At 41.4% G+C, this 17,254-nt stretch overlaps 1 protein-coding gene across 1 annotated transcript in view; it reads right to left on the bottom strand.

Moving 5' to 3' along the window:
* Nucleotides 1-17,254, bottom strand: part of KIF26B (kinesin family member 26B) — a 507,120-nt gene that overhangs the window by 480,728 nt on the left and 9,138 nt on the right. The window contains exon 2 of the mRNA XM_088474362.1: nucleotides 12,280-12,681. Coding sequence (XP_088330488.1) covers nucleotides 12,280-12,681 — 402 coding nt within the window. The remainder of the gene's footprint in view (nucleotides 1-12,279; nucleotides 12,682-17,254) is intronic.

The following is a 17,254-nucleotide window of genomic DNA, read 5'->3' on the forward strand; positions in this document are numbered from 1 at the left end:
ATGACACGCCCTCACTAAACAAATGTGCGAATGCCCCATTATCACCCAGTTATATCACCTGCAGTGGAGAAGCAGCCAAGTTATGTACAATTCGCCATCGCCAATAGTTGTCCCATAACATGTGCAGTACAGTAATACGCAAGATGCGTCCACAAAACTGACTTGCATTTAACTCTATATTAGCATGTAATCTTTATTATGGCATCCTGGCTGTAGTGCATTGGTTAGATAAATATAACCAATAATTACAGGAGGGGGTGAATTACAATAAGGTAACTGTGGTTCTCAGGAAACATACTATGTATATTGTGTAATATGGCATTTCAAATTAAATGTATCCAAATTCTCCTAATGTTACATTAAGCCAAAATGTCCTACAGACACTCCATCTTTAAGGGTGTAAGCATTCTTCTGTCACATACCAGACATTATGAGGTTGAAATTGAATCCCACAGATAGCTTTTTGCACTACTTAGTTCATGCCACTGATGTCAGCCAGATGGCATGGTAGTGGTAGTGGGCATAGGCAGGGAACTGCTTATGCCAGGGCCCACTTAGTCTGAAGGAAAGGTAAGTACTAAACAGACTCTGCTAGCGAGTGTGTCTAGTAGATCACTAGACATAACATAGGGGATACTTAGGATCTATTTTGCTCACTTAACCTCTAAAAAAAGTATAAAGGCAATATGAACATTGAATGCCTTGGGTATGCCAACCTTACACAATAGCAATTTAAATAATAATCCAAAATGGTATTGGCCACTAAAAAAGACCGCAACCAGCCAGTACCCAAAATATACTGACTTAGTAACAAAAAAAAATTATTCATAGAACTACAAATATAAAATAAATGAAGACTGCAAGCCAGTAAGGAGGTAATAATGACAACTGCAGCCCTCATCCCTATTAAATAACAGTACTGAACCTGACCTAAGCAATGAAGCCTTTGAAGTGGAATTGTAAACATTACCATTTGATAACACTTGTACAGAGAAACATTTGCACTAGCCCTGGCAACAGTTCAACACTACACAGTTGCTATGTAACTTAATAGTGCCTCTACCAACGGCGCTGATCACACAAGGCTGGTGCACGCAGACATTTCAGGGAAACTGTTCAATATTACAAAAACAAAATAGTGCTGACAAAAGTCCACAGCTCATGGAAGATTTTCAGACAGCGAAAGCGTATATGTACGGGAAGCCGGCGGACGCAATGCCGACCGCCGACTCCCAGACTACTTAATCCCACCAAGGGTTACATGAGCCACCATCCTATGTTCAGTGGCGGGCTGGGCCGGGGGGCAGGGTGCCATGTGCCCCCCGGGCCGCAGCGTCATTCGGGCCGCAGGCCACGGGCAGTCTGTGTCACTGTGACACAGACTGCACTGCGTGTGTAGCGCTGACCGGACGGAGTTCGGTCAGCGCTACACAAGTGACAAACACACAGTCGCCGGCTCCGGCAGCTGTGTGTTTGTTTTGATCAGCAGCCAATGAGAGTCTGTCAGAGGAGGGGACTACTACTAGGGGCACTACAAGGGGGGACTACTACTACTAGGGGCACAAGGGGAGGGGACAACTACTAGGGGCACTGCATAGGGGGGAGGGGACTACTACTAGGGGCACTACATAGGGGGGAGGGGACAACTACTAGGGGCACTACATAGGGGGGAGGGGACTACCACTGGGGGCACTGCATCGAGGGACCACTGCTGGGGGCTCTATAAAAAGGGCAATACTGGGGGTACTGCATAGGGGGAGACTACAACTGGTGCCACTATTTAAGGGGCACTGCATAAGGGTTACCACTATTGGGGGCACTGCATGGGGGTGGACTGCTACTGGGGGCACTATATAAGGGGCACTGCATAGGGGTACCACTACTGGGGGCACTATATAAGGGGCTTATTACTGGGGGCAAAAGGGGCATTGCACAGGGGGGACCACTACTGGGGGAACTGTATAAGGGGCACTGCATAGGGGGGAATCACTACTGGGGGCACTACTGGAGGCTTGCATAAGGGGGTCCTCTCGCACACGCACGTTCTTCGGGCACCCTGGCTACACGCTACTCCTCTGCCAGGGCCGCCTGCATGCATTTGCCTCCCAGGGTAAAAGTTGCCAGCCAGCCCCTGCCTATGTTATTGGCAACCTTCAAAGGGATTACATATTACGAGCGTCACAATTCACCAGTAAGAACCATCATTTCCTCCCATTTGGCTCCTCATGTGATGCTGGCATGACTGCATGGTGCCCCATACAATGTCACCTTCTAGAGGGACTGCCAACTGTACTGTACAGCACAAAATAAAAATTTTTAGGGAAGACCATGAGATCAAATTAGCTTACATTAGGCTTACATTAGGAAAAGCTACATCACAAACTGGCCTCGCGTTGCCATTTGCGGCTCTAACACCAAGGTAAACCATATTGTTTTTGGGAATAACCAAAATAAAAAAAAAGCAGGTTCCTGTGTGGTCTCATTCAAAGGCTAATATGTATAGTTTCCATATCCCGTCAATACTATATAGGCCCTGTGGCAAAGACAAAATTAAAATGGAAATTTCCAAGTCAGTACTATTTAATCATATAAACGTGCTGAATACTGTTCTCTTCTCACACAGTAGTCTGCAGTACTTGATCTGTGGGTGTCTTATCCTGGGCTTCAGGATATTGCCTGTTGTAAATCCCAGGCGGCAAGATGGCAAGATGCAATATAATTGCCAGTCACTTCTCTCCCTCCAAGCTCCAGCTCAGAGCTGTACAGCTGATATTGCACAGTCTATTATTGATGAGGATTACTCCTGTGAAGTGTGGCGCAGGGATAGCTTGATAGGAGGAGGAAAGTATTAATATAGGACAGTGCATCAACTCTATAAAAAAGAAAATGAAATAACATTCTCCATAGATGCTAACATTTTCAAATAATTTCATTTGACACTTTATTGCTGATCTGGTGGATGTCAAAGCAATACATGCATTCTATCATCACACTTACAGTCTTTTTCCACTGCCGCAAAAACCCGGGTTATTGCCATGTCAATCTGGGTCACTGCTCAGTGGAAAAGGGTCTCGTGCAGGGTTTTACACGGGTAAAACCCGGGTAACGCTCAGTGTAAACGGGTAACCCGGCTCATCTGACCTGGGACCCGTTAACAGCATGGTATTCGGAAGCTGTCGGTGATAGCTGTCATCAGGAAGTGAGAACGGTCCGGACGGTTAAGGTGCCCGCAGACATAGCGATATACTTACGATCAAACGATGTGAACGATTTTCCTTGAAACTCTCACCGGCAGCTCAGCACACGATCTGCACACGATTTGCACACGATATGCTGTGCAATCTTTATCCGATCTCCTGCAGCCAGACTTTTTTATAGTGCATTGTGTCCTAGATTGTCAGATCTACCGTACAGCATGGCAGATATGATGATGCGATGTGCGACCTGCAGGGGCACGCATCGCATCGTGAGTGGGGACTCAAGATTTGGGCATTTTTTACCCGATGTCGGAATCGACCAGATCGGGTAAAAAATTGCTATGTGTGTGGGCACCTTAAGGTTTTTACCCCATCCCTGCTTCATGTTTTCTTGTGTGCTTATTTGTTTATGTGCTGTGTAAGGTGCTGCGGAAACCTTGTGGCGCCATATAAATAAAGGATAATAATAATAATACAGGGAGGCTGTAATCTCTCCCTACCCAGTGACAGCTGTCACAGACAGATTCCGAATGACACTCCCCTTGGAAAAGACCCCCTTCCCTGGTCGCCGATTTACTCCGGTCTGGCGTTCAGGGGAGATCTCGCTTGGTGATGACATCATCTTCACCCGTGTGCAGTGTGAACGGAGCCGATCCGGGATATTCCCAGGTCGGCGCTGCAGTGGAAATGGGGTAAATCTCGGGTCTTGGAACCGTGTCAGACCCAGGATTTAGTGGAAAAGGGGTATTAGACTACTGCCATTCCCTCTACATGGGTCTCCTGCTTGCAGCTGGTACACAAAGCATCTGCCAGGCTACTAACTAACCAGCCCCGTTCTTGCCACATAACACGCATTCTCTACTCCCTTCACTGGCTGCCTGTAAGATGGCTTACTGGCTTTAAAAGCTCTACATTACCAGGGCCCAATTCACCTGAAGCAGCTTCTGATTCCTTACTGCACCGCTTGCTTACTTCGATCTCTGGTTGAAGGACTATTAGCTGTACCTAGAATCTCCCTTAATTAATTTGGGGGTCAAGCTTTTATCTTTGTAGCTCCAACTCTATGGAACTTGCTTTCTCACACAGTTCGAAAGGCCCCCACTCTACAATCCTTCAAAAACAAACTCAACACAACTTGTTTATTCAAGCATTTCCTTAATGTCCCTTTAGTTCCTGCAGCCAGTGGAGCGTTGGATGCTCTGGGCATGCACCTTGCAGCTTTTAGAGTTGCCCAGTCCGTACTAAGGATGCTCCGGGCAGTACTCTACCTACATCATGACATCACATCTTTGGGGCGACTGGGCCGCCACAGAGAGGAAAATCACCATGCTCTGGCACTGTCTGTAGCATCAGTACTAACAGTAGAAGTGTATTGTGTATCATCATTCCAGCATATCGACAATCACAGTAAGCCATTGAATGCGGCAATAGGGCCATCCTGTCTGAGCTGAATGTTTTTATCTCAGACTAGCATTTGCCCGCAACTTCGCTCACGCGGATGTCTGTTATTGCTCAGCGAAACTAATTTTACAAAGACAGTAGTGGCATCTAATATGATGTATATTTTATAATGCAGACATTGATCACAAAATGTCTTTGTAAACAATATTTGCAGTTCTTCCTTGAGGGATTAACACAAAAAGATGCTTGGGGCTACTAACTCATGAGCAAACCACATAAAGCTACCCATAGGAAAAGCAGCTGGTCCTGAGATCTACGCCTGCAGCCCTGAGCATTTGTCCCTGAGATTTTTTAATCGTCATAGTGAAGCGGACGCTTACACGAAATTGCAACATTTGAATTGAAAAGGAAATAAGGGGTATACGTGGTATAAACACAGTCTCAACTGCTCAGGATTCCTTTAGAATCTGTGCCTCAATTAGGTTCCTCTGTATAGCAGTGATTTTAAGTCAGGTTCCGTTGCATAACTTGGGCAGAGTCCAGTTCCGCAGAAGCATGATCGGAACACCAACTTTTAGTGCAATGCTGTGCGCTGGAATTCCAGCTGCACTACCTTGCAGTTCCCAAATCCGTAACACTGAAAGGTTGCAAGTAACATGAGCAGCAATTCTATGATATGTAGTATTTGTCTTGGTGTGCCATCTACTGGACTGACATGTATACTGCAACTTCATGAGTCAAGATAAGCTGCCTGATTAGTGCTTAATATATAGATGGCTTTTCCTGTGAAATAGACAGATATATTTATGTATCTATGTATTTATATATGCATACATATATAACTGTTTGCATTCAGGGTGTGCAATATATGTATATATTGTATATATATATATATATGTATATATGTATATACATATAGTCATTTTGGACTTGAGAAGCCTGTGCAAATTCTGATAACATTCTTTTTTGTCTCCATAGTTCATAAACAGTCCCTAAAAGAATATTTGTCTCAAATAAATTATTATAGTCAAGCGTCTGTTTTTTCCTTTATTGCTTCTCGCCATGATGTCACATTAAGATAATACCCCAGTTTTTTTCTAGGTGACTAAGCTATACAATATTGAAAACATAATCCAAAGTCATCCCGTAGTTTTTGCGTGATGCCGGAACAAACAAACAAAAATTCCAAAAAAATAATAAAAATTGTCTCCATAGTTCATACACAATCCCAAGGAGTACATTTCTCCAAAACAATTCTATGTACAGATACAACCATTACAACTTTATTAAAAGTATAGATGTGGGCACCATTCCAGAACATTGGAGTCTGGGGGAGCAGCAGAAGAACCTAGCACTGCTCTAGACATATATGTAAATATTGGTCTACTTATGTAATGTATACTGTAATATTATACAGTCTTAATAATTAACCCTATTAATGGTCTATAGCATTGCATCCCTAACTGTGCATGTTTTCCAGATTTCCTAGTTGGTGTATAGGTGTTTTTATTATTGGCCGACACGTTAAAAGATCCACAGGTGGTGCTAATTATTTAATTTCTGATACTGAGAATAAAATGCGACACTAGTAAAACTTTATTATATTACTAGTTTTATTGTGGTCATGGTGTGGGCTGGGGAGGAGGGTTTCCAGGCAACCGGAAACCCCCCTGTGTTTGCCTATGCCTGATATCCCTTCACTGTCATTATTAATTGTAGTCACAGATGAGACTTTAAGAAGAAATATTTTTATAGCAGGATGGAGTAGAAAATATATATGTTTACATTAATATAAAGGTTGGTGCTAAAGTGGTAGCCGACAGGACTTCAAGGTAACATTTTATAACTCCCACTCCCACCATACACATTCAGCCACATCCACAATCCATCAAACACAGGTGCAAAGCGCAGTTCCAAAATATGGACTATGGTGTGCACCTTTGTACGTGTGGAAAGGATAGAAAGGCACGTTTGTGCATAATCTACATTTTTGTACTTTCATACAATTACTTTATTGGCAAGAACAGAGCACAAATGTCTGGGCATCAATGGAAAGATGCTGCTTGTTACTCACAATCCAGCCTACCATACTGCACATGATTTTGGAATGTTCATTACATGATACGTATGAGCAAACATTTAAAGATATTACGATGCTCAATATACTCATGTGTTTATTTATCCCTTAATTGCCTGTGTTGCATTCCGCTGGAGTAGTGAGCCAGAGCTGAATTCATGTAAGCCCTGACTATGCTTCAGAAACACAAGCTTCTCATAACACCCTGTAGTGGCACGTCAGCTAAATTCTAGGAACCAAGACAGGAAAGCTTGAACAACCCTGGAGAATTTACAGAGGGAATAGCCCTGCCAATTGATCTTCTCGCCACTTTATTACATATAGAGGATTTTATGATGCAAACCCAAATGTATTCCAAATATGTTTTCCAAATAGTTAAAACAATCCTTTACTTGTTTTTGTCAATACGTTTTAATGAGTCTGGTAATGTATTAAGCATGAGCTTATGATGATGAGAGGAAGGGTATAGTTAGCAGTTAGCATATACTCATCTTCAGAGATTACAAAACAAACAATATATAATTACCATTGTACTGCATTCATGTTGGAATGCTTTATCCAACAATGAGAGCATTTATAGTCAATGCTGCTGTTTTCTACTACTAAAATGCAGCTAAATGTAAAACAAGTAACAGAGGTGGCAGTACCACAGCGTAGAACATTGCACATACATTTTATTTCATGACAGTTTCCCTTTAAATGGATTTCAGCATAAAGATTGCAGCCATGGTAACTCTACACACCACTGATTAACCCATTAGCTGCACAGATATCGCTATTCTGAGCTGATTATTTCTGTTAATCTTTCGACTTCTATTAACCAATTCTATTACATGGCACATGGGCAGAAGGTACATAGAGTGGTGAAGGTACGCAAGAAGAGTAGCAACTAAAATATATAGGGCAGATTAAGTTCTCCGCAATGGCCCTAATGTGCCTCCTGGAACTGTTGGACAAAAGCACTTCACGGCTAATAACATTGCACATTTTCTCTTGCCCCCCAAAGAGATGAGCAGGAATATTAGCGATGTATGGCTACAGTAATATACAGTGATGATTGTGCGCAGCTGAAAATGGTGACGGCACTAAATCTTCCCCTTAATTCAAATGGTTCTGTATTTCAAATAACTCAACTAGCTAATTTTTATTGCATTTCTCTAATTTCTCTTCAACGGAATCGGTATGAAATACTGACAGTCAGAATCCCGACGCCGGGATCCCGACAGGGTTAACATACCGACACTTGTTGGTCGGTTTGCTAAACCTCCCCGTCTCCCTACCCTAACCCTCCTTCTTTGGTGCCTAACCCTTACTTTCCCCTCCTAATGCATAAACCTAACATCCCCCTCCCCGCAGCCTAAATCTAACCCTCCCTCCTTAGTGCCTAACCCTCCCCCTAGTACCTAAACATAACTCCTAAACCTGACCCTCCCCCCAACTCCGTTACTTACCTACGGCATCCCGACGGTCAGGATGCCGGCACCGGGATTATGACCGGCGTCGGTATTCTGGCGTCGGTAATGTAAGCATCAGCATCCCGACTGCCAGGATGCCAAATGCATACCTCTTCAACAATGACTTTTACTTTTTGGGTTAAACATTTACAACCACTTTAAGCACTTTTTAACACATCATATAGGGCCACATGTTGATGAATACTCTAAATTTTATTATAATACATTCATTTATAATTTGGCAAGTGATAGCACATCACAGTCACTACCCTATCACAAGTGCAATCCTTATTATTTGAACATGGCACCTGATCTGCAATTTAGGAATACAGTAGAGATGTGGCCAGACCATTTTTGCTCTTTTTGGTTCTAATCCGTTGGCCGATTTTGTTTTTGTTTTTGACAAACCGCCGTGACTGGTTTTGGATTTTTTTCCAAAAATTGGCAAAAAAAGCTAAAATCACATAATTTTTGTCTTTTTCTGTTTCTACAGTATTATTAACCTCAATAAATTAATTTCCACTCATTCCCAGTCAATTTTGACCACCTCACAGCTCACAATATTGTTTTGAATATTCAATTTTGCGACTGTCATACTTGCTTCCCCTTGCAAAGGATTGTTTCACAGTCAGTTTTTTTTTTTTAAATAGTAGTCTTCTTGGTGTCCTTCTGGGATGAAGATCCATCCCCAGCAGCAGCAGCAGGCCTAGCACCGAAGGATTCTTCTAAGGAACCCTGGATAAGGAAGGAGTCATCGCTCTCGTGGACACACTTAGACTCTCCTCAGGGATCTGTGACATTTCTGTTTCTGAACACACAGTTTGTTCTACTGCCTTAGTGGTTTTCATTTTTTTTACACCTCTTCTACACTCTGAGTGATAAGGTATTGCATCATCATGAGAGGCAGAGGGAGATGCCTCACTGACACTTGCAGAACCACCACGAGTCAAAAATAAAGGCCACTGCGTGTGGTGAATGGCATGTTGGCTATTTTATGTTTTTGTGCACCACACTTTCCCTTTATTAGATGTGTTTTTTTTCTTTACCACTGTATATTGTTTTTTTTATTTTAGATGCCCTGACTTAGACCTTCTATGCCCTTGAGTAGTAGATGATGAAGTAGATGAGTAGGCTTTAGTAGATGACGATGAAGGACTAGCGTCGTCATCATTACTGGTGGCAGGAGCTGCAGCGACAGTATGTGGTTGCTCATCTTCTCTAAATGGAACATTATCTATTTTTCAATTCGCAGATCACTGCGTGGCTTACATATGCATGTGAACAAAACAAATTGCAGCAAACAGTACAAACAATACAATTTTTTTTTTTTGGATGGCACAGTTGTATTCCTGCGTGGACTGGAGCCACAGGGCTCTTATATGCACATGAGCAAAACAAAGAGCACAAAACAGTACAATCCAATTATTTAATTAAAATTTTGATGTCTCAGGCACAGCTCTATTCAAACAGCGTGGAGTGGAGTCACAGGGCTTATATATGTATGTGAATGTCTTATTGATGGAGTCTGGACACAGCATAGCCAATACAGCAGAGTACAGTACAGCATACAGCAGTGTGCACCCCTATACACACTGACTAAGCAGCACAGCCACTTGTGGCTTGTGAGTGTGGACACAGCCTATACAGCAGAGTACAGCACAGCATACAGCAGTGTGTACCCCTATACACTACATATTGACTAAGTAGCACAGTCGTGACTTGTGAGTCTGGAGTTTGGACACAGCGTATACAGCAGAGTACAGCACAGCAGCATGCACCCATCTATATACAATTAACTAAGCAGCACAGCCTATACAGCAGAGTACAGCATCGCAGTGTGCACGCCCATATATATATATATATATATATACACACATTACTAACACAGCACAGCTTACACATCAGAGTTAAGTGCAGCATACAGCAGCATGCTTAACAAGGAAATGGTGCAGAGCCTCGTCCGCGACACTTTATATAGAATCTAAAACCCACGAGAATCCGACACTGCGAGGATGAGGTTTTGCCTCCAAAGTGGAATCCGAGTCAGGCGGAAAGAACCGAGCCGTCGCTCGGATCTACTCGGATTCCCAATGTTCGGGTGTGTTCGGATTCCAACAAATCCGCTCATCTCTAGTATATAGTATGATAACCTGGTTGTATACAGTTTGATATTGCTGGTTAAAAAACACAGGTCACTTATTCAGTTACATTTTTCTATCGCTTGCACATTTCCTGTACGGCAAAAGACGTCAGCTCTGGCTTTCATGCAATCCCGATCATCTCATTAAAAAGAAGTCAAGCTCTGCTGTGTTGCCAGACTAATCTCTTGGCAGGATTTACAGCACATGCTGTAAAGTATGTGGGACAACAATAGTCCCTTAAACAAAAAAAATTGTCCATAATGTCTTATCAAACAAGGCTAGACCAAATATTGTAGAATTCAGGAGCGATTCTACTGCACGTAAGAGGCAGAAGTTAATTTTTAGGTGCCATTGCTTTCTGGCTCCAGGAATATGCCCAGCCCTGACATAAAAGCAACTAGTAATGTATTAAATCTGCAATCCCACATACTATTTTTATTAGTTTTGTTTTATTAAACAATAGGCTTTGATCTTGTTTAGCATTGATCTTTTCTATGATGTTCTCCAGTAACTCAGTCTCCTCTTCACCTAAAATATCTCTGAGTCTCTCAACCTAGAACACAATTGCGTATTACACCTCAAACTGGTCCCTAGGGTCATCTGATTCCCCAGGGTCACCTAAGCCTTCCCTCCATATACATGATGGCAAAGGAAGGAGGAGGGTTGTGCTATGAATGAGCATGCTTAGTAAGCCTCTATGCCCACTACACCGTGTGTAACGTGACTGTAGTTGCCTTGGTAGCTGCATGGCACTTACCAAATTATAAATGATTATTATGTGCTTAAATAAAAACAAAGGCAAGGGAAAAACACCACTGTGTATGTTACAGTAAATAACAGTGATTTATGTAAACAAACAACAAAAAAACAATGACTTTTTTTTCATGAAATTACACATTTAAATCAATGCTGCATTAGTAGCATTTGTTCTATCAATCTGTGATCCATTTTAAAATTAGAAATAATGTATATATTTTTTTATTATTATTTTTATTTTTAGTTTAATTCCACATTTAGGGAATTGTATGATGTTCATTTACTTAATCACAAATTAATTTCTAACATAGAATTGAACCACTCTCTCTTCAATAACTTTTTCTGTCTTCAACAACACACTATCACTATTTTGTACGGCAAGGTTTATAATAGCCCATGATGCATTCAAGACAGATTTATAGGTTTAAATAATTTGAAACATGGGAGTCCCTGCAGCTTCCTGGCTGATTCCCAAGCTATTTATATTTGGCAGACTCTAAGACATTTCATTTTCAAAACCATTGTATGGCAGAAAAACAACTTATGGTGGCAAATCTGATTCTCAAAAACAGCATAATGGTCTGGAACAGTCATTAGATGACCACCCAGACAACAATGCAAAGATCCTTTAGTTATTTATCATTTACATGGTTACACAATAATATTACTGCAATTGGGTCTAGTCATTTAAAGGAGTCTAAAGGCATCCCCATATGGCACAATACATCCAAATAAGTTATTTGGACTGGAAGTCATTTTATAAATCTGTGCAATACCAAACATCAATGTCCTATTAAAAATGATAAATGCTACAGTATTTTATATAAGGTTTCTGTATAGCTTTATTTATTCAAAGCCAGGTACTAAACAGTCACTGGCTTTAGACAATACCCAATGTACCAGTGAATAAGGACTTAATGTAAAGATTAAGGGGGATAAGTGGAAAAGTTGCCCAGTCAACTTCTACCTATAATTTATCATGTAGATTCTATAAAAAGATAGCTAGAATCTGATTGGTTGATAGTGTAACTCTTTAGAAGAATTGGTACAGCTCTCACTAACTCTCTTTACAAATAAACTAACTGCCCTCTGTTACATCCTTGATGATACAGGACTGTTCTGATTAGCCAACTACATATCAACTGTGCATCGGAGGAACCAAATTTTAAATTAATAGAACATTTTCTTCTGTAAATGTTCTATTAAACATTGAATTTTATAACTGCCTTCTTTACATAAGTCCCAGTTCTTACCTTACTGGAGTGGGGCCCGGGCAACAGCAGTTTTAGGGCCTGCCTCTTCAGTTCTACTAAACGTGCATTGCAATTCTCACACCAGACACCCCTATCAGATCCAGGAGATGATCCTCCACCACTACCAGAACCAGGAGATCCAGTGCCAAATCCTGGAGACCCTCCCAGTGACCCTGGAGAGCTGTTGCCAATCCCAGGAGATGCAGGCCCAGGAGACCCAGAGAAGGAGCCAGGAGAAGAAGTGCCAGAGCCAGGGGATGGGGTGCCAGACGAGCCTGGTATGGACCCTGCACCCTCTGGTGCAGGCCTGCTACCAGCTCGGGACTCTTCATAGGCTTTCCTGTACCAGCTCTCTGGAGAGAAGGGTGCTGATGACTTTGTAGGGGAGCAGACCTCATTGACCTATAAGAAAATAATAAAACAGCATAAAGTACAAACAGCATAATAACCATTCATTGGTTCAGGCTTGCAGCCACACATATTCTATATATAACAAGCATCATCTTGAAGCATTAGATCAGGGGTCTTCAAACTTGGCCCTCCAGATGCTGTGGAACTACACATCCCAGCATGCACTGCACATATTTTTAGCATGCTGTTAGTGGCAGTGCATGCTGGGATGTGTAGTTCCACAGCAGCTGGAGGGCCAAGTTTGAAGACCCCTGCATTAGATGGTAGGTTTATAGGCAATAGGAGTGATAAAATATATTGGCCTGTTTTTGTTTCCAAAATCCCATATCCTTATGTCTTGTCAGGCCAGGGATTAAATATTTAAATATAAATCTGCAATCTCACATAGAGATTTTTTTTCTTTCTTACAATGACAATTTAACTACCTCTTAAGTATACATCTAATTTTTCTTAGCTGTACTCTAACAAATCATCATCTCCTATTCATAAGCTATCGGGAGGGTAGATAATTATGGCTACCAGTCACACTCATAAACTCAGACTCTCAGCATGTCATATGGTGGCAGAGGTAGGAATAGAGTTGAACAGTTTCTCAGTGTTGGCTGAAGTGCATTATAAAAGCCTCTGGACAAAATTTACTAAGCGGCGGGTTCGAAAGGTGGGTACACACCTGAAAGATATATATGCAGATTGAGTGATCTGCAGATATATCTTTAGATGATGGTCGTTCGCACACACTGAACGGCCATCCTCTATCCAGCAGCAGCGGATCTGGCTGGCAGGGTGTGTGTACGGGTGATCTGTAGACATATCTGTCCATCGGCTGTGCAGCACAGCCAATGTGATATGTCTGTGAACGACGCGGTTCACAGACATATCATCTGTACACACCGGCCGATGGCCAGCAGATATATTGGCCAATATGTCGGGCAGTATGTACCCAGCATAAACCCTTAGTAAATCTGCAGATAGCAAAACTGCCACCAACCCAACGAGGTTTAGAACCCGCCGCTTAATAAATTTTACCCTCTTTGTTCATTACATCATGTGTCATGTGTCTGAAGTTGTCATGGTAGTCACAGGCTACTGTGATAACTGCGCAACTAGGATACTGTGATAACTGCAGAACTATAAATCTTTAGTAGCAGGCTGAAGGAACAAAGCAAGGAAAAATATTAATTGCCAAGCTTCTACTTATATACAGTGTCTTGCAAAAGTATTCACCCCCCTTTGAATATTTAATGTTTTGTTGCCTCGCAACCTGGAATTAAAATGGATTGTTTGAAAGTGTGCATCATTTCATTCACAGAACATGCCTACAACTGTCAAGTTGTGTTTTTTCTTTAAATTGTGAACCAAACAACATTTAGGACAACATAACAGAAAACTTCAGCGTGCATAACTATTCACCCCTCTAAAGTCAGTACTTTGTAGAGCCACCTTTTGCGGCAATTACAGCTGCAAGTCGCTTTGAATAAGTCTCTATGAGCTTGTCACATCTTGCCCCTGGGATTTTTGCCCATTCCTCAAGGCAAAACTGCTCCAGCTCCTTCATGGATGGTTTCCGCTTGTGAACAGCAATCTTCAAGTCTGACCACAGATTCTCAATTGGATTGAGATCTGGGCTTTGACTAGGCCATTCCAGCACATTTAAATGTTTCCCCTTAAACCACTTGAGTGTTGCTTTACCAGTATGCTTCGGGTCATTGTCCTGCTGGAAGGTGAATCTCCGTTCCAGTCTCAAATCACAGGCAGACTGAAACAGGTTTTGCTCAAGAATATCCCTGTATTTAGCACCATCCATCTTTCCCTCGACTCGAATCAGTTTCCCAGTCCCTGCTGCTGAAAAACATCCCCATAGCATGATGCTGTCTCCACCATGTTTCACTGTGGGGATGGTGTTCTTGAGGTGATGGGATGTGTTGGGTTTGCTCCAGACAGCATTTTCCTTGGTGGCCGAAAAGTTAAATTTTAGTCTCATCTGACCAGAGCACCTTCCTCCATACATTTGGGGAGTCGCCCACATGCCTTTTGGCAAACTCAAATCGTGTCTTCTTATTTTATCACTAAGTAATGTTTTTTTTCTGGCCACTCTTCCATAAAGCCCAGCTCTATGGAGTGTATGGCTTATTGTGGTCACATGCACAGATACACCAGTCTCTGCTGTGGAACTCTGCAGCTCCTTCAGGGTTACCTTTGGTCTCTGTGCTGCCTCTCTGATTAATGCCCTCCTTGCCCGGTCTGTGAGTTTTGGTGGGCGGTCCTCTCTTGGTAGGTTTGTTGTGGTACCATGTTCTTTCCATTTGATGATGAGGGATTGATGGTGCTCCGGGGATCATCAAAGATTTGGATATTTTTTTTATAACCCAACCCAGAATTGTACTTCTCAACAACTTTATCCGTGACTTGTTTGGAGAGCTCCTTGGTCTTCATGGTGTGATGCCTCTTGCTTAGTGGTATTGCAGCCTCTGGGGCCTTTCAGAAAAGGTGTGTTTATACTGACAGATCATGTGACACTTAGATTTCACACAGGTGGACTTAATTTCACTAATTATGTGACTTCTGAAGGCAATTGGTTGCACCAGAACTTTTGAGGGGCTTCATAGCAAAGGGGGTTATTACATATGCACATGCCAATTTTCAGAATTTCATTTATAAAGATTCTTTTTTATATACAGTATATTTTTCTCATTTCACTTCACCAAATTAGACTATTTTGTGCAGATCCATCACATAAAATGCAGATTAAAAAAATAAATAAATTCCAGGTTGTAATGTAAAAAGCCGATGGGGGGTGAATACTTTTGCAAGGCACTGTAAATGAATGTGCAACTACACTGAGAAAATAAAGTCTCTGTGCAAATGATGTGTAGATATTGTACTTCATTCCCCCTTAAACGTGTAGTAATAGATATACTGTATACATAGCAATATGTGTAGTCAATATGACTGATGTTAGGACCACACAGGAGCCATTGCTGCACACTGCATACATTAGAGTCACAAACCACATGCTATTTTCAGTACTATCTGTTGACGTCAGGGGGCTGATGTTAAACAGTGCTGTTCCTGCAATAAGGTGAGTTATGAACCTTGTTTCAAATGGTGCCATTCTAGGGGAGGCAAAAACAAGGGTATTCACCTCAATTTCTGTGCTTTTCCCCATCTCTCATCACTCAGGTCACCAGCTGCTCAGCAAAGGGGGTGATTACATATGCACATGCCAATTTTCAGAATTTTATTTATAAAAATTATTTTTTATATATATTTTTCTCATTTCACTTCACCAAATTAGACTATTTTGTGCAGATCCATCACATAAAATTCAGATAAAAAAAAAAAAAATGACAGGTTGTAATGTAACAATAAAAGTAAAAAGCCGAGGGAGGTGAATACTTTTGCAAGGTACTGTATGTAGCAATGAGTTCTTACCATGTGGTGGACTAGGGACCCTGGTGCACCCACTTCCTCTTGACTCTTTTGATTGTACATTTTATAAGGTTTTTCAGACTGTACACTCGGTTACTGTATATTATAATATAATTAATACATTATAATAGATATTGGGACTTATTTTACAGAAAAAAAGATATATCCAATGGTTTCAATCCTATCTCCTGTCAGTATATAATTTATTTTAACAGTTTATTTTATTTCAGACTTAAAGCAACAATACACGTCACAAGTATCAGCACAATGGTAGTTCAATAAGTTTATAACACTAAGCATGTACAATAAATACAGCTAGTCTACTTGAAACTATTCAGTGGTTGAAATATTTCATATACTAACAGTATCATATATTTGCTTGTATATTAATTCAGGTGGGGGGGCAGGGTGGAAAAGGAAGATGAGAAGGTGAGTGGGGGGATGGAAGGAAGGAAACTGAAGCTTTGGCCATGGTAGTCTGGAAGTCGCTGTATGTAATTATAAGATATTGTACAACTGAGAGATAAGGTCTTTAAATTATAATAGTGTTCATGGGGGAATCTTGTATGAAATAGTTAAACTGAAAGGGCTGGCAGTTCCTGGGTTGAGGAGTTTTGGAAGTGTGGCTTATTGAAATTATACTACAAGTTCCATGTTTAGGAAAACTTGTGGGACTTATTATTAATAAGATAGGCTGTCAATTTTTTTAAATTAATCAGCACGTTTACCCAGATCCTGTATTGGAAGGGCCAGGAGGAAGGATTATGGGTTTTTAGTGATGGGGATTTTGGCCATTTTACGTAGGACATCTGAATCCCATCTCAAAACACCGCAACCAGGATATAGCTTTATACCAGTGCCGCACCTATTTGGGATATAAACAAACCTTACCTGATTCCTTCTATATTGCCTGTCTCTCACATTGTCCAATGACTCTTAATACACATTTCTGTCAGCTTATTTATCTAAGGAAAGCTACAGCTTGCAGGTTATTTATAAAATCTTAAAAAACAACATTTCTTTTTACAGTTTTTGTTGTGTACCATAATGCTGGCAGATCTCTTGTAGGTGCCTATTTATTTTGCTGCAAAATCATATGGAACCGGCAGTTTCCACATGATATAAGAGAGGCCTA

The sequence above is a fragment of the Taudactylus pleione genome, unplaced genomic scaffold, assembly GCF_031769625.1.
Source record: "Taudactylus pleione unplaced genomic scaffold, aTauple2 ptg000154l, whole genome shotgun sequence".
Classification (NCBI taxonomy): domain Eukaryota; kingdom Metazoa; phylum Chordata; class Amphibia; order Anura; family Myobatrachidae; genus Taudactylus; species Taudactylus pleione.